Genomic DNA, 24,139 nt, shown 5'->3' with positions numbered 1-24,139 from the left:
TCTACAATTTGCTCAAAAAATGATTGAATATTTGGTTTGTCTTGTAACCGGTGGGAGATGGCAAGTTAATGGAACTAATCTTGAATACATATGTCCACAGGGAGGTATTTCTGAACTTGCTTTGATATTTTCTGAGTATATTAGTTATAGTGATTTTGTATCTTTGGTAAGAAGCAAAATTGGTTTGTTAGACAAATATAGAATTAGTATTCGTTCCCACCATCCAGAATTAAATTATTATATAGCTATAGTTAAAGACATGGATGTTAGAATGTTGATAAACGTAATCAAATGTAGTGGAGGAAGGGCTGTGAAAGTGTTTGTGGTGGTTGATGAAGTTGAGGAGGTTAATGGGGGTGGTGAAATTGGAAACCAACTTGTTGGTAATTTATGCAGTTATAAAGGGAGCAACGATCCGATAGGTACTTTCAATACTCCTAATGTACCTCAGTTTCACAGTGTTGCTGAAAATGTTAATGTTAGTTATTCACCTATTCACTATGTGGATCCCGAGAATTACAAGTCTGTTGGTGATGATGATGTTGGTACATATCTTAATCATGTGGGTGGTCGTTGTGATGATGTTGCCGAACAAGAAGTTAAACTTATGAATAGGCGTGTGGTAGATAAAACTAAAAAGAAAAAAAATGAAGTCAAAAAAATGAAAAAAATCATGTTTACGGGCATTATGTTGATGTTGGTGATGTATGTTTAGATATAACCGAGCTACAAAGCAATTCCGATAGAGATGAGTTGGGTGATGAAGTTAAAGCTAAGTTTCCCGATAACCTTTTTCACGGTATGCCCCCTATACCAGCATGGCCAGTTGATATTAATGAAGATATCCCAACACAGATGGTAGACATGAATCTTCAAAAGATTCAATGTGAGAGTATATTTAAGAACAAAGAACTTTTAAAGCGGTGTATTGGTAAAAAAATGTCTTCGGGAAGGTTTCCAGACGAGGACAAGTAGATCCACCAAATCAAGGTATGAAGCTGTGTGTGTTTCGAAAAATTGTTCTTGGTTACTAAGAGCAAAAGCAATTAAAAATTATGATGGACTTTTTCAAGTGAATAAATTTGTTGATGTACACACATGTTCTTCAACATTGTTGCAACCTAATCATCGACAAGCAAACAAATATGTTTTGGGTGAATATGTTGCTGATGTTTTGGCTGAAGACTATAGTAGAGTTTATCGGGGAAAAGAAATTGTTAATGATATGAATGCTCAATTGAATATCAATATCTCATACCATCAGGCATGGCGTGCGAAGCAATATGCATTGTTGTCGTTAAGGGGTACGAAAGAGGATTCTTTTACCAAACTTCCGGCGTATTGTCACAACTTGGCCAAACATAATCCGGGTACTGTCACACATATTAAAACATATGCTGATGATCGCTTTGAGTTTTTGTACGTCGCACTCGGTTGCTCGGTTAGTATTATCATATCCTAATTTAATTTTTTAATATTTATTTTGGTGTATTTGAATAGATATACAATGTATTGTAGGTACGAGCTTTTGTCAATTTTTGTAAGCCGACCCTAGTAGTAGATGGAGCTCAACTAAAGGGCGAGTTCAAAGGTACCATGCTACTTGCAGTTACTAAGGACGGACAAAACCAAATATTACCGGTTGCATATGGTATATGCAAAAATGAGTGTACCGATTCTTGGACATGGTTTTTTCAAAAACTACATGATTGCATAGGAAATATGCAGGAGCTTACAATTATATCTGATAGGTCTCCATCTATAGCAACATCCGTTGCCAACATTTTTCCTCACGCTCATCATGGAATATGTGGTGTCCATTTGTATTTCAACATAGTATCTAGATTTGGCAAGAGTAAGACGGTTAAAGGAATTTTTTGGGAGGCGTGTAGGGCGTACACAGTTGATGCTTTTGATGTTGCCATGGATGTTATGAAAAAGACAAAATAACCAGCATGGGAGTACTTAAAAAGTATAAATCCAGAAACCTGGTCAAGGGCACATTTTAAAGGGAACCGATACAATCTTATGTCGTCCAACAGCGCGGAGTCTATAAATGCATTATCTAGACACGCACGTAAGGTGCCAATACTTATGTTGATTGATTTTTTTCGTGCTACAATGCAACAATGGTGGTTTCAAAGACGTAACTTTGCAGGTATTAAGTAAATTTGTAATATTAATGTTTTATTAGTTTTGATGTTATTGATCTTAACTTCTTCATTTTGGCTGTTTTTTTAGCGGAAGCAACAACAACACTTACCCCTTGGGCGGATGAAGTTGTAAAAGAAAACAAGAAAACTTTTACCAAATGGGATGTTCGCATGATCTCAAATACGAAATGCGAGGTCAAAAAGGGGGCACAAAATGTGATTGTTGATTTTCAACATATGACATGTACATGTAGGCATTGGCAACTTGATGGGATACCTTGTGGTCATGTCATAAGATGTTTAACAGTGAACAATTACTAAGACTGCTCGAGGTTTGCATTAAATGCTTACCTTACCGAAACACTGAGGAAAACATATGAGGAATCAATAAACCCTCTGCCGAAGCCATCCGAATGGGAGATCCCCGATGATTTGATGATTGTTAAGCCACCTATAATGGATAAACGTCAGCCAGGCAGGCCAAGAAACACAAACCGCATTCCATCCCAAGGCGAGGGTCCAATTATAAAAGAGTGTTCTACATGTGGTCAACTAGGACACACGAGAAATAATTGTACTGGAAGGGCGTCCGGTAGCAGAGCAGGTCACATAATTTCTACTGCAGAAATGACATATAATATTGGTGGTTCAGCGGGTTGCTCACAAACCTATAACGCTGATTTTGATATAAAACAACCTTGAAATTAAGAGTAATGACGAGTTGTTAGCTTATTATGTAGTGTAATACAACTCTTACAAGACATTGCTATGCTTTCATATTTTAGTTAAGTTTGTTGATTATAACAATGAATGAAGCCTTTATATTATAAAATATAGTTTGCAGATTTATTCTAACAGTTACAACATGTTATTTAAAAAAAAACAACAAACGATCCTTTGGCAACCTAATCTGTTTCATGATAATATTACAACAACTTTGTAACTAATTTTTAAACTCAGGGAACTGCAACGGGTACTTCTCTTTCTCCATTGTTATATAGTCATCCGTAATTCTCATTTTGTCTTCGAAACAATCCTTTTTTACCATAATGTGTATCAACTGCTCATCCTTCTCAGCAAGCCGTTTTTCAGTCGTTTTGATTGCCTTCTTACTCTTTTTTATCCAATCTTTATGCTCTTTGATTTTGTTTTTATTGAGGTCAATCCATTCTTGAGCTTGTTTGCATTCCGAATCTATATCATTAGCAAGTTGAGTGAGAAGTCGGGATGACTCTTTGTCCTCTTCTTGTTGTGCTTCAGCCTTCTTTAATTCTTCAAAAATTTCATGTGACATATATGGCCCGGCTGAAGAGGGTGTAAAAAAAGGGTCTACCGAATCACAGTAGTAACAATCTACTTCGTTGCATGAGCAAATTTCGAATTTGTGTGAGGAACTCATAATAAAGTCGATATTGTATTAAACTGGAGCAATAAGTGGTACTTATACATACTAGACAGTAATGAGAAGTCCAACTTTGAAATGACTAGACAGTAATGACAAGTCACTGTAGTAACCTGCACATCCCAGTGGGACCCTTAAGTGACAAGAGATAAATGACAGTTTGACATGACAAAACACTGCATAAAGCTGAAAATCGTAGTCCAAATATAACCATTTCGTAGTCAAAGTATTAATTCATAGTCTATTTATTTATATAAATAGATGTTTAAGATCTATAAACCAAACACCCAAATCACCTAAACGAAACGAATTCCCATTATTAGAAATGTCGTCGAATGCAGCAAGTTCTTCGAATGAAGTACCTGGTTCCAATTCTGAAAGGCCATGGACGACAAACGAGGTGTTAGTTCTAACACGATGCTGGCTAAGTGTTAAGGATGGTGAATCGTTACTTGCTCCCCCGCATTGCCTAATTGGTGATGAATGGAGTCGCATCACATCTTTGTTTAACCATGAGATGGGAGAAGGACAAAAAAGAGAAAAATCAGATGTTGTTACTAAGTGGACGGATATAAAGGAAGAAGTGACATGGTTCAATCGAGCATGTAGTTATGCGAAACGTAACAATGTTCGTTATCGTGACGAAGAAGAGTTCTTGGAAGTTGTTACAGAGTTTTACATCTGTGAGCATGACGGCAGAGACTTCGAATATGAGGAAGTTTGGAAGGTTGTTAGAGATAAACAGTATTTCAAGTAGACCGCTCTAATTTGTGTTAAGAATAACCCATGGACTTGTGTTTTACGTTAATGCTTTGTTCGTATTATGTCGTTCTTTTTCATGTAATTGTTGTGATGTTTTTAATGGTTCATGGAATCCTTGTTACTAATGTATTCTAATATATTGTGATAACTAATGCAATGGCCATTTATTAACTCAAGTTAATCATACGAGTTGCTCACATAATAAACTAAAATATATTTTAAACAAATGAAATACATACGAAATACATACGAAATACATGAAAATAACCTAGTACTCACATAATAAACTAAAATAGATTTTAAACAAACGAAATACATAAGAAATACATGAAAATAACCTAGTACATGAAAATAACCTAGTACTCAAATAATAAACTAAAATAGATTTTAAACAAACGGGATATATTTCAAAATATTCCAAGGGGCTTCAAACTGGAATTCCAACCCGTTACTTAATGACTTGTATTCCTCCTTAGCAGCTTCCAAGATGACATCCTCAGTAGCATTTAAACGGGTGTCATCAATTTTGATATAAAGATCGTTGAATAATAGAACTTCGGTTTTCATTTCATACCATCTTGCTAAGATGTCTAGTTCGTCACGATCGTTTCTTGTAGCCATTCGGTTTTCAGCATTGAAAATATTGGTTAAACGGCTCCAAAACATTGGATCGTTTAACTTGCTTGTCTCGTACACATGAATATAAGCATGTGTAAGAACCAAGAACTCTTCATTGCTCCATGATATAGAACTCATTTTGATTGAAAAAAAGAGAGTAGAATCTAAAAAACAATATTTGAACAACTTTATTGGTTAATTTAATAAAGTATTGCATGTAACTTAAGGTCAATTTATAGTAGTTTCTACACAAAATCGCAGTCCAATCTTCTAATATGTCTGCAATTCATAGTCAAAATTAACTGACGAATGCAGTGTACTATACTTATAACACAACAGATCACTGTTCGAGTTGACAATTCATCCCCGGTTGAATGACAACACAATACATTGCTGCTTGAGTTGACAAGTCATTGCACCAGGAAAGTAAGGAGTCGTTATAAATAGAATACAATATCCGTTGTAATTGTATTGTATTACTTCCCTCCTTGCAATTATGGACTCACCACATATATGGAGGAACGCAGAGGAGGTCGCTTTGGTTCAAGCTTGGATTACAACTGTAGAGGTGGATTTTCCACCGGGTCCCCCATAAGTTCGTGCTGGATCATTTTGGTCTCATGTCTGTACTTTGTTTCACCATTTAATGAACCGCACTCAATATCGAAGAAGAAGAGATGTCAAAGAGAAGTTTCTGGATATGAAAATAAAGGTGAAACAATTTCAACGTATTTATAATGAGTTGGATAACGAACATGCAAATACGGATGAAGACATTCTACGGAAGGTGGCTTTGGAACTATACCGTTTTGAATATGATGGTAGCGTGTTTACCCACTTAGATGCATGGAATCTTTTAAAAAATGTCCCTTATTTTTAATATGCATGTTGGTTAAGTTAATTGTTTTTCGTTATTTAAGTTACTTGTTGTTGTATGTGTCTAGTCGTTACTATTTAATAAACGTCCATTTCTTTTAATGTATGTTGTTTCGTCAATAGCCAATATATAGAACACAATAAAATATAAATGGGGTACATAAATAACTAATACATAATACGACATAAAATATAAACTGGGTACATGGATAACTAATACATAACACAACACTAAAATAAAAACGGGGTATATAAAAAACTAATACATAATACTACATAAAACATAAAGGTGCTACATGAATAACTACTGCATTGAGGGAGGTAACAGGACCACCGTTTCATTTGGTATTTCCCAATGCACATGTGATGGTATAGTATTCACCAACTCAGATCCATATGCAAGTCGATACACATAATTAGTGAATTTGTAATCAACCATTCTCTGAATGGACTCAGATGTACGGGTTCTTAGACATGCTATAGTGTGGCCACATGGTATACCACTTTTTTGCGATTTACCACAACTACATACCCTTCGTTCAACTTGTACGTTGCTGGTGGCAAAAGTGTCATCGACTTCAAATGTATCCCCATACAAACGTCTTGCATTACAATTATAAGACTTGTTGAGACTTTTTTGAACCTTACTCTCAACGTAAGGGGTCAACCCACCAGACAACCTCCCTGTAAAATTTGATATTTTAATAAAAATAGTAGCACAATAAAAAAAACTAAATATAACAATCTCCCTTACCAGCCAGTTCGGCCCGTTCAGCATACTTTGATTGTATCGACGTGGTGGTTAACTCAATTATCGTTGTTATAGGAAACTCACGTGAGGATATAATTTGCAAAATTTCAGGGACGTCAATCGATTTAACATTGTAACGTATTTTTGGGAAAAATGCTCTTGTCCATTTTGAAATCGGTATATCGTCAAGCCAGTAAATTGGACTCATAAGCAAGGTGCAGAAAGGTGGTTTCCTACATGTACTTTGCAACCTTTCCAAACACAAGTAAAAATCATCAACGCTATCTGCATTGCATGACTTCCAAAACAACGATTCGACTTCCGTATTGTTATGTCCGACAGACTCACGTATCTTTCGAGCTATATCTTTAGGACAATATCCATGATAGGAATCCGGGTAGGCACTCTGAACACCAAAGTCTATGTTATCACACAGGTTGCTTATGAAACCAACCTCTATGTCCTCACCTAAACAATCTCTTAACCTCATCATGAACCATCTCCACGATTCTTCACACTGTAAGGTTCCCAAACCAATTGCTAAGAGTAGTGGTTCATGATTTCCATCTAAAGCCACTGCGAAGTACATTGTTGTCAGAAAGCTCCCAAGAAAGGGTAAATAACCCACATATATCAGCGGTATCATGCACCTAAGGAAGGTACGAATCTACATAAAAACGAATACATATTAGTGATAAGTAAAAACTAATCGAGATACATTACCATGAAATATTATATAACTCAATAAAAGAAGTATGTTATACCACGCAACCTAAAGCCACAAAACAGAATTGAAAGCGGTTGGTATCGGTTTTCTTAATGGCTGTGAAGGTATTAGGATTTGTTCTTTGAAGGTTATGCAAGAAAATTGGTAGTTGAGAAAAGGTTCTTTCGCTGTAACTACTCATTTTCAATACTGATGATAGTGCTCTACAATCATCACACAAATGCAATATGAAACAAATGCAATTATAAATAGAAAATATTGTATCTCTACTGATCAAAATTCATAGTTTAACCTTTTAAATTCATAGTTCAACTTTTTGAATTCATAGTCAAACCAGTTCATTTCATAGTCAAATTTCACTGACCGACATGACAATACTACAGAATGTACTTGTCTGCATTTCATAGTTCAACTTTTTGAATTCATAGTCAAACCAGTTCATTTCATAGTCAAATTTCACTGACCGACATGACAATACTACAAAATGTACTTGTCTGCATTTCATAGTTCAACTTTTTGAATTCATAGTCAAACCAGTTCATTTCATAGTCAAATTTCACTGACCGACATGACAATACTACAGAATGTACTTGTCTGCATTTCATAATTCAACTTTTTGAATTCATAGTCAAACCAGTTCATTTCATAGTCAAATTTCACTGACCGACATGACAATACTACAGAATGTACTTGTCTGCATTTCATAGTTGAACTTTTTGAATTCATAGTCAAACCAGTTCATTTCATAGTCAAAAAGAATTGTCTGTAATATGATTTATTCTATAAATGGGTGTCACTCATTATGAAAAATTTAACTGAGAAAGTAACTCCGATTTAAAAGAAAAAGAAGGCTAATGGTATACTGCAATTGCGGAGGAGAACGTATCGTTAGGATTTCGGGTACAGCTAAAAACTCAGGAAGATTGTTTTACGCTTGCCGATATTTGGTATCATGTTGTTAACGTCATTCAAATTTAAACCCTCGTGTTTACATCACAAAAATTTATTTTCTTACTGTGAATATTAAATTTAACAGGGACCAAAATGCGGGTTTATCAGTTGGGTTGATGAAGAGAAGGACCAATCTTCTATGGTAATAGCTAAAGTAGCTAACTCTAATAAGCTCTTTCAATCAGAAAATAAGAAGTTAAAGATAGCGTTGGTTTGTAGTTGGGTGTTGTTCTTGGCAGTTCTTGTTTACAAGTTGTAAGCTTTTCAATATTGTTTTTATGGTTGTTGTTAGGTCAATAAATTGTTGTATTTGTAACGTTAAAACAAATGTTGTAGTCGTTCTTATGTTGTATGTATTGATAAGTAATTAGTAGGTCATTAATTTGTTGTAATTGTCGTAACGTTATATTTTTTGCCATCCGTTGAGTAAACTGTAAAAATAAACTAATAATGAAATCCAACATTAATTTATATATACATTTATATAATCCAACTACATAGGACCAAGACTAATCCCCCAAATAATTTTTGCCATCCGTAGACGGAACTCTAAAGCTGCGTTCTTTGGGTCAATAAGAACACGTATTGGTTGACCTGAAACCAATTGCTCCATAAACATACAAAGAAAAACACCGCAATCTCCCAAATGACTACTTTGTTGGGGAACATTTTCTTCATAAATGAATTGCATATTCAATGGAATCCTTGGGATGTTCCTCCGGGCCCAATACTTAATCTTGTCCAAATAATTTGCCACCCGACGTTCAAATTTGGAAAAGATTCCTTCAGATTTGAATTTTTCATAAGCCCCTCTACCAAGACTGTCATAAATATGCACTTCCATTGACGCTAATCGTAGTTCCCCAAATAGCCAATGATTAGGGGATGAATGAATCGGCAATAAGACCTGTATAAGGATCAGAAAATAAAATTATGTTTATTTACATCACAATACAAAAACATAACAAAAAAACGATATTATTTTCAATATAAACTATTAAGTTTACCGTATCAACATTCCACCAAGCAACCATGAAGTTGGGGTACGTAGCAATACCAGCCATAAACGCCCCTCCAGTCCTGTCCTTCTTCCAAAGCATGAGAAACAACAAAATTTGGAGGCATTATTGTATGTCGGTCGCTCTCAAACCGTCTCTCCATCAATAGTCGGTACCAAATGGTTATATGCTGCACACATGATAGTTTTGTTATTGACTAAAAAACAATTAACTTTTAAAATAATTAATTAACAATTAATTTACCGCTGACTCCAACCATCCGTCGTGTGTATGCCCAAACAATGAGCTCCAAAAATCTCTATTTAACACGAAATTAAACAAACGATGCTGGACATCATATGAATGCAATACATAATTTTGGATGACAACCTCACCGCCTGCTACGTAAGGTTGCAGGCGCAACATGGAGAAGTCATGAGCAACACCAAAAACTGGAGGAGGAACGGGGCTTGTTGATTTGATATCAACATTCTTTTTTGTTCTTCTTTTTTGCTTCGGTGTCGTGTGCAACTAAAAACAATATTCAAATGTTTAAATCTATATCTTTCAGATAATTCACATAAACATAAAATCATCAGTTTATAAATAAAACGAATACCTCGGTGTAAGGAGGGCACAAATATTGTGATGGTTTTCGACTCCTCGGTTTATCGGGTGTAACTTCTTTGTCGTCATCATCATCAAAATAATCTGCAATTCCCGTTATTATTAGTTCGTCATCGTCCGGCACATCATCATCAAATTTGTTCCCCGCATTGTCATTCCTCTCCTCCCACTCCTACATTAAAAATAATACTTTATACTTAATAACGAAATACACATAATTTAATAAGCAATAATATCTAAATAAACAAAATATTTATATATTAATGTAACTATAAGAACCTCTTTAACTTCACTATAATCATTTACATCAAACACATCATCATCAAATTTGTTCCCCGCATACTTATTCCTCTCCTCCAACACCTACATTAAAAATATAACTTTTTACTTAATAACGAAAGACACTTTATTAAAAAGTAATTATTAAAATCGTAAAGGTAATATCTATAACAACCTTGTCGTCTTGAATATCACCAAAAACATTTTCAGTTGTATTGTTTTTATTCATCACTTCATCTTGCACAACCTATATTTTCAAATATAAAATATGAACACAGGTATTCATATATGTTAATAAAATTTAATAAATAATGTAGCGTGTAACTAACCTGTTCATCATAATTTCTTTGTGACACTGTCGGATCATCAAAAATAATGTCGTTCCAAAATTGTTCATTATTCACTTCTTCAACAAAAACCTCTGTAGGTTGTCGGTTCATAAACACATGTTGCTCCCGTGCATGTAGCCGTTTCAACACCTCGTCTAGCTTGTGTTTTCCACTGCCCCGACCTCTACCATGAGAACGACCACTGGACGACATACTAGAAGAAGATTCGTCTTGTCTCCTAAAATGGTCCCGTACTGGGGATGGAACTGCTTTCCCTTCACCATATACATACTCTTGAAATGACATATAATAAGAAGATGTCATCTCACCATCACCCGGTAACATGTTTTGTCTTGGTGGTAGCCCCTCCTAAAAAATTAAACATATTAAAAATACATATAAAAGTATAATAATCAAGTTTATTAATAATAAACGAAATATTTTTAAACCTTCATCTTTGACCAAATCTTGTTCACGTCAACCCATTTCAATTTTTTTGTTCCACTCCATCGTTTCATCCGAGGCAAGTCTTTATTTTTTCTCGATGCAAATCCACATGCACGAACAGCCGGAATCATCTCATATATCCATATCTACAATTTTTTACAATTACAGTAATAAAAGTTAAAATTAAAATAAAAAACATAACAATAAAACAATTTAAATATAAGAAAATTTTTATACCCTTATTGGAGCCGTAAATCCTGAGACGGAGTACTTTAAAGTTTGACCACGCTCAGAAAGTGATAAATAATTATGTATTTTGTTCCATGTATCTTCAAGGTCAACATAAGTAAAATCCCAGAGATAGCTACCCCAAGCGAAGCTAACAAAACAAAAAAACAAAATTGGTTATTATATAAATTATAACTTTAATAAAATAGAACTTTTAACGTAAACAAAATATACCTGTTCCAGAGATCCAAATTCTCAGCAAAAAAAACCAATCTTGTGGCACCCGATCATTAACTTCTTTACCCAAAAAACCTTCACACAAAACGTATATCAAACATACTCTAACTGCATCAACGTCGTCAAGTGCTATGAATGTTCGATTTAAAATTAAACGTTTCAGGTCGCCGATTTTCACCGAACTATTAGTATGGTCCGGAAATAGCCGTTCACGCAATAAACATCTTTTTTTACTGCTTATTAATTTTTCTGACCCTTTTCTCCCAATATTTTTTGGATACTCCCCAAAATTGAAGCCGGTAATCAAACAAAATTCTTCCGGCCCTTAAACCATTTTCGTATTGCCTACTCGAAAATATAAATGTTTTATTCCATCTGGAGATAAAACAGGGTCCGGCCGGATCTGATGAAGGAACATTTTATGAAACAATAATGCGTCCCCTTGTAAACGAGGGACATCAATAAAATAACCAAAGACGGTATCTCTGAAAATAGCACGCCGCGCATCATCTAAAACTTCAATACTTCCCATATGTTACCGTCAGAGCCTTTTAAGTTCGCAAAGGCTTTCGTATTCATTAAACTAAAATCATGCTGCAAAAAAAACACAAAAACAAATTAGATAACTAAAAAATATTTTTTTTTAAAATATATGATTACGAACTGCAAATACAATTTCTTAATTACTAATATATATATTTCCGATAAAAAACAATAACATACACATATATAAACAATTTTCCAAGTTATACAACAAATATATTTACGATAGAAAACAATATCATACATAATTATATAAACATTTTATTAAACAAATTTTCAACTTAAACGACAAATATATCAACGACAAATTTTCAACTTAAACAAATTTTCAACTTAAACGACAAATATATAAACAATTTTTATCTTTCTAATTAAAACTAACATTTTATAACCATATAAACAAAAAAATTTAAAAATAAAACGACAACCAAATTAACAATTTTGCAAGTTATACGACAACTTTATACAAATTTTCAACTTACACGACAAATACAAACAATTTCTAACAATATATATATGACAAATTTTCAACTTATACAAATGTTATACTTATACGACAAACACAAACAATTTCTAACAATATATATACGACAAATTTTCAACTTATACAAATGTTATACTTATAAATATATATACAAACGACTATTTTGCACTTTATATAAACAATTATACGATAAGAATATACAAGATTTCAGGTTATACAACAACTATAAAAACAACAAAAATAACAAATTGTAAACATTATCTACTTGTCTCTACTTGTCTCTACTTGCATTTAAACTTCAAGTATACTAAAAAAATATTAAAACTATCAAACACAACAAAATTACCCTTTTTTAACACTAAATAATACAACAAATGATAAAATAAAGAGATTGTTGACATTAAAAGAGTTAAAATCTAACCGTATTTGCAGGATTGTTGACATAATCCTCCATTTTCTTCAAAAACTAGCCAAAATTCCGAGAGAAGCCCAAAGTTAGAGAGAATTTTTGTGTAGAGAAGGGTGAAAAATGGAGAAAAAAAAACGTTTTTATACTCAAAATCGAGGGCATTTCGCAGATGAAAGCCATTTCGCAGATGGACCTTCTCATCTGCGAAATGGGTGGCTATTTTTGTAATTTCGATTTTTTTTGGCTATTTTTGTAATGTCATTAGTGTAAATGGCTATTTTTGTAAATTTCTCAAGATTTAAAGTCTCATAGATTATATGAGTAATTTAAGTCAAAATTCGATGTTGCTTTGTATCTGGTTCCTCTATTTGAGCTCCAATTTTTAAGTCAAATTGCTACTGCTCTGTATCTAATTCAGGTAAAATTTCTACTCCATTCTCCTTGTTTTTTTTAATTTTTATTCAAAGCCTTTATGTTCTTGTTTTTTGATGTGAATCAAGAGGCATAAAGACATTTAATTATTTATTGAACTTATGAGTTCTGATTTTGTCATTTTACTATTTGGACTAACTTTTAGAGGTAGTAGAAAATTTCCTCTGTTTGAATTGAAACCTGCTGCATTCTCGGGTTTTTTTTTTTTTTTTTTTTTTTTTTTTTTTTTTTTGTTTTTTTTTTGTTTTTGTCTTCTAAACTTTTATGGTCTTGTAACTTGATGTGAATCAGAAGCATAAGACATTTAATTATCTATTGAACTTTTGAGTTCTGATTTTTTTTTTTTTTTTTACTTAGACTTTTAGAGGCAGTAGAAAGGTATAAATTTATTCCATTGTTAGTTTTGAAAAATAGATTCTTATTTCTTATTATGTGATTTATTTTTATATCTCTTGACATCTTGAAAGTGGAAAAACATAAACTTTGGTCGGGTTGTATCTTTTGTTGATTAACTTTTATAATTAGATTTGTTGAATTTTAAATATGTTTATCCAAAAAACAAACATCAGATGCTTAAAATAGAAAACGAACAAAAGAATAAGAAGAGTGGAGTATGCAAGAAGAATGAATATGTTCCCTAATGTATTGGTTGCATATAGGATATTGTTGATTGTGCCGGTTACGGTTGCTTCCATAGAAAGAAGTTGCTTTCGTGGAAAGAAGTTTTTCAAAATTGAAGCTCTTGAGATCGTATCTTCAAAGTACCATGACTCAAGAAAGATAGAATGGATTAACAATTTTAAGTATCAAAAGTGATTTTTACAAAATATTGATTATTGTAAAATAAGAGATGTTTTTGCTTCAAAATATATACGGAGACATTGTTTTAGGTGATTTTTGTAGGTTTTTGTTTGTACTATTTGTTAGATTATAAAATTTATTGTATTTTTTATTTTATAAATCTTTTATATACATGTTTTCTCTATCGTATCATACATATATAAGGGTATAAAATTATTATCTCGCACCATGTACTAAAAAACAATGTGGGAGTGATGTTGTGATGGATACACTCATCAAGGTGGTTTTATCAATATTTAAATCATCGATTATTTTCAAAGTTTTATTAATTATCGTTAAAAAAGTGTTGCGGGTCATCCTAGCTAGACCCTATTGGTTTTGACATATCAAAAGACGATCGATCTTGACATCTTATTTTATCTGTCGTTTATGAAACTTTTGGTTTTGAGATTAATCTCCAACAAAAATTGTAACAAACCAGGAACTATTTCGCCATTCATTTATTAATAAAAAAACACATAATCTTCATTTAGATGATTAATATATTTAAACAAATGTGCTATACTTCACCCGCAATGCTATTTGTTAAGTCACCAAATAAGCACATACACCCCTATGATCATACACCCCTATGATGAGGTATCATTTGCTAAACACCCATCGTGGGTTTCATGTGTGTTTGTGTGCCCATACTTGCACACACAAAGGGTCAAGGTGTGTAGACATATTAAGATTATATTTACTCACAATTTAAACCAACCATATTGTTGTAATTACTTTTTCCCTTGTACTTTTATTCTTGTCTTATATCATTTTAGTCTTTTTAGAATGGCTAACAAACATGAAAACACCTATCCAATCCACATGATATCATTGGGCCAAAAGCCTTTGGTTTATATGATTTTGGTTTGGTTGCATCATGACTAAATATAGCTTCATATGGTCCATAATTGGGTTTTACCAAAAGGACAAAATGGTTTCAAAATATCTACCAAAAGAAAAAAGTCGAAGTCTGAGTAAATGTTGCAAGATCTTCATACCCAAAGTCTTATTAACAATATCTTTAGAAAACTATATAAAATCCTATGTGCGAATACAATTAAAAAAAAATCTTGATAAAGGCTGTGATGATTAACAAGCTGAAATACACAATAAAATAATTATACCAAGGTTACTGCTATTGCTACCAAGAACCAAAATGATTATATAATTATCCGCATAATACATGTTTAATTAATCCACTAAAACAAACTATACACAATTCAAGAATCTGTTAAATTTTGAGGAATAAAATTAAAATCTAGAATATCATGGTGATACAGAAGCAGTTACAGATACTTCAGTCCCAGTTGACTTTTCTTTCTTCTTTGGTGTTTCTTTCTGTTGTAGAATAGCTTTGTTTGGAATCAACACCAATGTCATGTTCCTGTCCCTAAAATTCTTGCTCTCCTCAATCGCTAGCTGCACATTACAATATTCTTATTTTTTTCAAAATTCAAAATACAATGTTGTTGTGCAAAAAGACGTTAATGCCCTTGTCATTTCACGTACCTCCCCTACGTCATCACGGAAACGTCGTATAAGCTCAATCGCATTATTTTTGAACTCGTTTTCACGTCCCTTCAAGTTTACTATTAGTTTCACCTGTCAAATTACCAAAAAGTACATGATAAAAAAATCATCACGTTTCAATAAACAAACACACACAAAGATCATAGGAATTATTTAAAAAATTTAAACCTTGTCACCATCTTTTAGAAACTTCTGAGCAGCCTTCAAACGCACAGTGTAATCATGCACATCGATGTTGTAACTACCAATAAAAATGAAGATAAAAGTTTATATTGTTTTCAATAATTTATTTGCATAAAGATGTGTAGACTAAATACCCCATTTTAAGCTCCTTTTGATCCACACGATGAACTGGCATCAAATTACATATATTTCTGTCAGGATTTTTTATTTTCTTTTATTAATGAAACTAATGTTAAGAGAAATAGGAAATTCACCAGAACTTTTCCTCTGCTCATCTCGTTTCTTCCTTTGTTGCTCATATTTATATCTGCTGTGAAATTTGTTGAAAATGATGATAAATATCAAATAGGATTTGGAATTTTAAAAGAGAGATAAGTAAAATCACAAATGAGAATATGAGATGCAATTTACTTGTAATCCATCATCCTGACAACAGGAGGATCTGCCACTGGAGACAATATAACCTACAAAATTAAAATATTTCTATGTTAAAAAAAAAAAAAAATTCCACAAAGCAAAGAGATGAAGCAATTAAAGGAATCCAAAACTTTAGATATGGAGAACATAGGACTGAAACTATAGGTCAAAAGGGCTAACGTAATCAAACCATTAGCATAAGCATACTAACTAAACACATACCAGGTCAAGTTCAGCATCTTTAGCCATCTGAATAGCAGCAGTTTTAGATACTACACCAACCTACAACAATCATCCAATCAGTCCCAACATAGAGACAAAGAACATTGATGTAAGAAGAAGAAGAAGAAGAAGAAGAAGAAGAAGAAGAAGAAGATGATGATGATGCAGAAATACTCACCATGTTTTGTTCCTCATCAATAAGCCTCACAGTACTTGACCTATTTAGAACCAACAATAAGCAGAAAAGAAAGAACATTTCACACTTCTAGAAAAAAAAAGTGCAAATTAAGTTTGTTTTGGATGCTTATTGACATAGGTATAAACCTATTTAGAAGCATTTCAAACAAGCAACCAATTGTTACGAATATAAGTCTTTCAGATTTTTTTCGCAAGTAGTGGGTAATCATTAAGCATGATTTTCAATTTGACTCTAAAAGATACATTTAACTAAAAAAATCGTTGATTTTTGTGGTAAGCGTAGAGTGACGCTCGTTCTGAAATGGTGGTAATACCTGATACTAGAGATATCAAGAGCTGGATCTTCATCAGCAGGCGGCTTAGGCCGCCTAGAATCTCCCTGTCGCGAATAACCTCCGCCGCCCCCGCCGCCTCCATACCGGCAGGTGATACGACAGCCGCGGGAGATGGAGGAATTAGGGAGGTCAAGGTGGAGATGGGAGAGTTTTGATTGGAAAGCAGAAAGAGAAATTGGTTGTTTGAAAGGTTGGATAGAGCAGCTGGTGGTAACACCGGCCATTGAATTTCTGCAACACCGCTGCTTCAGTACTTCGAAAGACACCTCTAATGGCAACCCATCATCTTATCCCAGTTTAACAAAGAACATTTAGTTACAATAAGAACCCTGGATTTCATGGAAGTTGCAATTAAGGACCGTGAAGCTTTTTTTTTTTTTTCTTTTTTTTTTCCTGTTGAAAATGTAACGGAACTTGCTTTTGAAAGTGAAATTACCCAAAAAAATCATTATATTTTTTAGGGTTTAGTGGCTCATCATTCGTATTTTATTTTGGAAATATGGCTTATTAAGGTAATTAAGTTTTCGGTTTGTTCATATCTTGGTAACTATGTTTTTTTGTACACATCTAGGTAACGAACTTGCTGGAGGTGTTCACATATAACCATTATTACATGTTGTAGCAGGTTACATCCGATCATAATGGTCATATGTGAACACTTTCAACAAGTTCGTTACTTAGATGTGTACAAAAAAATAGTTACCCAAATACAAACAAAACGAAAAGTAATAGTAAATTACACGAATGGTCCTTGTGGTTTGGGGGAATTTGTGTGTTTGGTCTCTAACTTATTTTTTAACGTTGATGGTCGCTACTGTTTATTTTTGTTGCGCTTGGTTCCTATCTTACCTAAAAAAAAAAAAATACTATTTTGCCCTTATTAATTTATTTTTTAGTTAATTTTATTATTTATGTATTTATTTTTTATATATTTAAAAAAATTAATAACCCCGCATATCTGTATCTCCTCACCGTAAATATGAAACCACATTTGAGAAATCTAATCTGGGTCCCACCAGTTACCATCCCATCTCTCATCCTCCTAACTTTTATTTCCTTTCAATCTTTAGTGACATCGAAGTCTTCACTATCCCTTGTTTTTTCGATCCTTCAACTTTAGCAATCCAACGCCACAACCCACTAACGATGAAGAGGCTGTGGGTTGTGGTGTTGGTTTGCCAAAGTTTTTATGATACATCTATCTTGGGGATATTTGTATTTGATACTTGATTTGATATGGTTTTGGTCGAAAACAATGGTTTCTTTTAAGTTAAAAATGAAAAAAAATTGTCGTGATGTTTGGAATGTTACAAGTTGTTATCAGAGTCCTGGTTTAAGAGAATTAGATGAGCATTCATGTGAATTTAGACTCAAACTAAGGATATGTAAGGTTTTTAAAATAATTGTCAAATTGAATTCAAATTGTTTTCAAAAGCAACCCAGAAAGGAGGAGATGTGTACGATCATCCGGAGCAAGAAAGTATACCCCAAGTTACCACACTATTATTTGTTATTAATGATTATGATAGAACTGCATGTTAGCGATAGGCTAGGGATCTTCAGGGATTGCATGATAGAATTGTCAGATATATGATTCCCGATAGCCTAGGAGGACTTTTTGTATGTTAAATGAAATTGACATCATTACTGTAGTTGTTTAGTGTGTGCATCACAGCTATGCATAACTAAGATCTTATAGCGTGAGAATGTTTAATTTAGCCTTATTTCTTGTTCTTGTCTGATGAAGGGCTTAGGGTAGGGTCAAGTATACAACTGTCTATAAGATCCATTGTTATGTATGATTAACATGCACGAGTAGCAACAGGGTTGGTGGAAGTTTCATGAGTGGGTATGTGTAGGTAACAGGCCTGTTAACGAATGATTAGCTACTATCGAGATATCGAGGATATGATTTATGTATATCCTAGTTGTGAATTTGTTGTCGTGTAGTTTGTGATGATACTTGGAACCAATACGGGTAGGTGTGGAAGGTAGTATGAGCCCATAATACTGGAAGCACAGGACCCATATGCATAACAAGGAAGTCACAAACCCCGAGGGTTTAGCATATCTGTGATGATTGTATAGTATGAATGGTGACATTTTATGATGTATCTATTGGTTCTTTTCAGTATGGTGTTCATGAGAGGATCTGGATCACGATCTGGAGCGAGTGGCCAGGATAGGTCGTGGTTGACCGAGGATCAGATTCGTAAGATGATTGCTGCTGAGGTGGTTATTACGGTACAAAGTTCTATCCCGGATCTGTGTGGATCTATCAAGACCACCATGATTGAGGTATTTGATGAGGGTTATGCTGCATTGACTGAGGTTGTTGCTGATGCAGCCACTGCGGTTGTTGCGGCCGTAGGGGTTCGAGGGGAGAGAGCTTTCAAATACCAGGAATTTGACAATACATAGCCCTCATAGTTTGATGGGGTTAGGGACCTAATTGTAGTGATGATGTGGCCATCTGACGTGGATGGCTGTTTCTTCACATGCTCTTGCCTTGATGACCAGAACGTCAAGTGCTCCTTAAACCTTCTCAGGTTGGGGGCGAAGGATTGGTGGAGATTGGTGACTAGTGCTTACACTCCTGAGCAGAGAGTTGTTGTTACTTGGGAGCATTTCTTGGAGATGTTCCATGCAAGATACGTCCCTTTGGTGGAGATGGAGAGGTTAGCACAAGAGTATTTGGATTTGAGGCAGACTACTAAGAAGGTGACAGAGATCACCAAGATGTGTACTAAGAGGGCTCTTTTTTACCCTGAGTTTGTTGCCTTGGAGCAGGCTCAGATGACCCGGTACTTGAGCATGCTCAAGACAGATATTCGGCAGTTCGTGTACACCCATCGTTATGCTTCCCTCGCTGAGCTTCAGGATGACGCGAGGAGGCGGGAGATTGAGATAGAGATTAAGGCAAAGGAGTTGAGGCAGGCTCCTATTCAGTCATAGCCTGCAGCAAAGCAGTTCAAGCCCGCTGATTCGATACATGGAGGACAGAGGGGCCGCACTTATGGCAAGTGCAGAAAGGTTCATGAGGGTGCTTGTCAATCATCATCATCTGGATGCCACAAATGTGGCAGGGAGGGCCACATTGCGAGAGATTGTCGTCAGTAGGCCCCGCCATTGAGCAACAAGATCTGTTACCATATGAGGGCCAAGTCTCCATTACTCATGGCTAGATAGGCACGAGCTCCAGCACCAACTACACTGAGGATCACCGATGGGCAGGGTAGGGCGGAGCCCCCGAGGGCTCGAGGTCGTGCTTTCCAACTCACTGCAGAGGAGGCCAGGGCGGCGCCATACGTCGTTACTGGTATGTTTCCATTTATTATTATGTCAGTTATTTTATGGTATGCTTATGTTTATGATTCTGTTAGGTACCTTCTTAGTGAACTCATTGCCTGCTCTTGTGCTATTTGACTCGGGTGTGAGTCGGTCCTTTGCATCTCGTGAGCTGAGCCTTCTCCATGTCAGCGATCTAGCGGTGGCTAGCGATGGGGTCCTTAGCCCCAAAGAACTCAGGCGCTCCGCACTCCTTGAACTCCCGGAACAAGGGAGTTCGAGCCCAAATTTGTCCCACGACAACCTCGGCTCGAAATGACCTGATTCGCTCCTCCATGATCTCCATAATCCCCTCCTTAACGGTACCGAAAATCACCGGGGTAGCATCAAGAATGTCGTGAGTAACCTCGATTGCGATGAGCTCACACAGCCTCTCATTAATCGGCTCAGTGCCTGAACCTGAACCCGAATCAGAGCCCGATCCTAAACCTGAACCTCCTCGTGTAGTCATCACTATCCTCAAACTGAAGATACAACATAGAAAACAATAGATAAAAAGGTTTGAGGGGACTTCTCCTCATGGGTCGCCTTGGAGTCTCTAGGTCTGTACTCATCTCGAGTACTGATATGGGCATATTTAGTAATAAGAATCATGCATGATCTTAATACTTTATGTTAATTTTATCTCAAATAATGAATCAAAGGTGCTTAATTAGCTTAAATATTTCATTTCCAGCAACAATTACATGCTCGGATGGAAAAGGAAGCGGAACTAGCGATTGGAAGCTTGGATCTTGGATTTTGAAGAAAGAAGGATGTTGCTGGGCAGCTTGACCCCTCGTCATTGTTTTTGCCATATCCCATGAACCGTAACTCCGATTGACAAGATTCAAAATGTTCTGAAAACTAGACACAATTTCGGACGACTTTTGTGTTTTGAGAAAATGTTGATTCCAAACGGAATCGACGAGTAGGCCATAAACTCGACGAGTCACTTCGAACTTTCGCGATTCTGGACGCGCTGACTTGTCGTACACGGATTTTAAGTGACGGACTCGCCGAGTAGGTCACTGGACTCGATGAGTCACCTCTGTTTTGTGAAAATCTATATAAAGGGACTTTCAGATCAATACCCTAGCATATAGATGAACCCTTGGAGGCCAATTGTCGACTAAAGGTGCTGCTGGAGCGTGGGAAGCTAAGGAATCAACCCCACATTCAATTTTAAGGAGAATCAAGGCAAAATCAAGTTTACTCTTTACCTAATCTCTTGTTTGAACTATGTTTTTACCAATTGATTTCGTTTTTGAGCTTGTTTCTGTTGTAATCATGAGCTAAAACCCATAACTTCTGTTTAGGTAGATGAATTTGTGAACATGGATTGATTATTTGATTAGGATTAATTTTAATTGGTGATTATGTTTTATTAAGCTTGTTAAAGAACCTTATGTGTTAACAATAAATATTCTTCTGTTAATAAATCAGTAATTAAGTTGTATGAACATCTCTTAGTTATTAATTTCATATGATTTATTGTGACCACATAGTTGTATGTCTAGGAATAGAGAATGTGAAACTAGAATTAACTAGAAGATAGGTAAGTTAATGTGTGAGCTTGTTTGATGAACATCAGCAAGAGGTTAATTGAAGGGCCAATTTAATTAACCATTACAAGTCTTATTTAACCCGAATTAACAACTAGGAAATCCGTTAATTTAGACAACTGGCCACTGCTTGAGTTAATTTGTTTCCTAAGGATTAGTAATAGAGAACGTGAAACTAATCATCTTAGTCGGTAGCCAATGAAGAATTAATCTGATACATTAAAATCATCCATGAGAACAAATGAGTCGAAACTAAATAAAAGTCCTCTTTATTATTGAATTTAGTTGATTTTTATTTGCTTAGCTCTTAGTTTCTTAGTTTAAGTTTTAGTTAATTGTTTAAGTTTCTAGTATTGCAAAACTAGAGAAACCCCCTTTCTATTACTTGTTTTATTTAGATAATATTAGCATTTCTTTTAATTGTTTACCGTTCCCTGTGTTCGATACCCTACTTACCTGAACTAAACTGCTAATCGATAGGTACACTGCCTTTCGTGTGTTCGTCTTTGTGTTTAAGTTAGTAGGATTAAAACTAGTTGGTTTTACACACATCAAGTACATATCCTATGATTTTAGTAGTACAGACCCAATACTACCATCCACACCTACATGTACCTTCCTCGAGATCAAGCATGATTCCTCCAATTTACCCAACTATATTAAAAAACACAACTCAAACAACACAACATATACATATCCTAGACTCTTCTAGGATTTCTCAATCCTCACAAAACCATAAACCTCATTCAACATTGTAGGTTGCCTTATGCATGCAATTTCACATATCAAGCATACTAATCATAACACATAAGCATGGGTAAATGGGGAAACACTTACCTGAGCTTAGTTGATCGCACGCATTGCACTTTCCCTTTTTACTTAAGAAAAACCTTTTTTTTAGAAAAATTCAATTCTTTTTCTTTTTAAAGATTATCATTCCTCAGTTTGAGTTCTGGCACACCCGAGAGTGTGCCTGAATCCCTCAAACCAAGACTCTGATACCAACTTGTAATAGCCCAAAAACCTGATAAAAAAATTTCATTTTCATTTAAGAATTACAGTTATAATTTGTTTCCAAAATCCATTACAAAATAAACATGTCAAATTATCAGAGTAACAACGTCAGTAAGTGCGGAAAATAGTGGAGAGTGAATGTTGCGCCATCAAGTCGGGTCATTCCCTTTAGTACCAGAAGTACCTAAAACCACAATATAAACTGTAAGCAAAAGCTTAGTGATTTCCCCACAAACACCACATACTAGGGGTGAGCATTTAGACCGGTGGACCGGACAGATGAACTTGACCGGTGAACCGGACTGGACCGTTTTTTTGGACCCCCGGACCGGTTCTCGGTTCTAAGATTTCTATCCGGTCCGGTCCGGTTTTTTTCCCGGTTCGGTCCGGTTTTTACCGGGTTTAGAACCGGTTGGACATGTAATATGTGACGTTTTTTAAACACCTATAACTCATTCGTTTTAAGTCGGATTGACCTCCGGTCTTTTCCAACATTTAGTTTACAGTTTGTATATGAATTTAGACTACAATTTTGTTTATTTTGATATTATATTAACTGAGTTACAATCCTTCAAAGTAGAGCTATCAAAGCTGAAAAAATTCAACTTTTCGGCAAGATTTTGTAATCTGTGACGTTTTTTAAACACCCATAACTCATTCGTTTTAAGTCGGATTGACCTCTGGTTTTTTCCAACATTTAGTTTAATGTTTGTAGATAAATTTAGACTATAATTTTGTTTATTTTGGTATTGTATTCACCGAGTTACAATCTTTCAAAGTAGAGCTATCAAAGCTGAAAAAATTCAACTTTTCAGCAAGATTTTGTAATCTGTAACGTTTTTTAAATACCAATAACTCATTTTTTTAAGTCGGATTGACCTCCGGTTTTTTCCAACAATTATTTTACAGTTTGTAGATGAATTTAGACTATAATTTTGTTTATTTTGGTATTATATTCACTGAGTTACAATCCTTCAAAGTAGAGCTATCAAAGCTGAAAAAATTCAGCTTTTCAGCAAGATTTTGTAATATGTGACGTTTTTTAAACACCCATAACTCATTCGTTTTAAGTCGGATTGACCTCCGGTTTTTTCCAAAATTTAGTTTGTAGTTTGTAAATGAATTTAGACTATAATGTTGTTTATTTTGGTATTATATTCACTGAGTTACAATCCTTCAAAATAGAGCTATCAAAGCTAAAAAAATTCAGCTTTTGAGTGGAAGATTAGATTATGAGTTTATGAAATTTGTT

The 24,139-nt window shown here is 34.7% G+C and overlaps 1 protein-coding gene and 1 long non-coding RNA gene across 3 annotated transcripts; both read right to left on the bottom strand.

Annotated features, from left to right (window-relative positions):
* Positions 1-9,329: 9,329 nt before the first annotated feature.
* Positions 9,330-9,942, bottom strand: LOC145051438 (uncharacterized). Its single transcript, XR_013683624.1, has 3 exons — positions 9,858-9,942; positions 9,503-9,769; positions 9,330-9,428 (listed from the first exon to the last, which is right to left on the bottom strand). It is a non-coding gene; the product is annotated as an uncharacterized LOC145051438 (long non-coding RNA).
* A 5,272-nt stretch (positions 9,943-15,214) lies between these two features.
* Positions 15,215-17,270, bottom strand: LOC145053564 (translation initiation factor IF3-2, chloroplastic-like). Of its 2 annotated transcripts, none has more exons than XM_079001625.1 (9): positions 16,961-17,270; positions 16,627-16,666; positions 16,449-16,508; positions 16,221-16,273; positions 16,064-16,119; positions 15,944-15,977; positions 15,795-15,867; positions 15,606-15,698; positions 15,215-15,515 (listed from the first exon to the last, which is right to left on the bottom strand). In XM_079001625.1, exons 1-9 carry the CDS (start codon positions 17,203-17,205, stop codon positions 15,363-15,365), a joined length of 807 nt encoding a protein of 268 aa, XP_078857751.1. In that variant the 5' UTR covers positions 17,206-17,270; the 3' UTR covers positions 15,215-15,362. The 2 variants fall into 2 exon arrangements, with proteins under 2 accessions (XP_078857751.1, XP_078857753.1); XM_079001627.1 differs by having other exon boundaries at positions 16,064-16,116; positions 16,961-17,266.
* Positions 17,271-24,139: the final 6,869 nt, after the last annotated feature.

Source organism: Lactuca serriola, chromosome 5 (genome assembly GCF_051521515.1).
Source record: "Lactuca serriola cultivar US96UC23 chromosome 5, Lser_US96UC23_V15, whole genome shotgun sequence".
NCBI classification, from domain to species: Eukaryota; Viridiplantae; Streptophyta; class Magnoliopsida; order Asterales; family Asteraceae; genus Lactuca; species Lactuca serriola.
The sequence above is the reverse complement of the archived record's forward strand: the minus strand, read 5'-3'. Positions and strand labels throughout refer to the sequence as shown.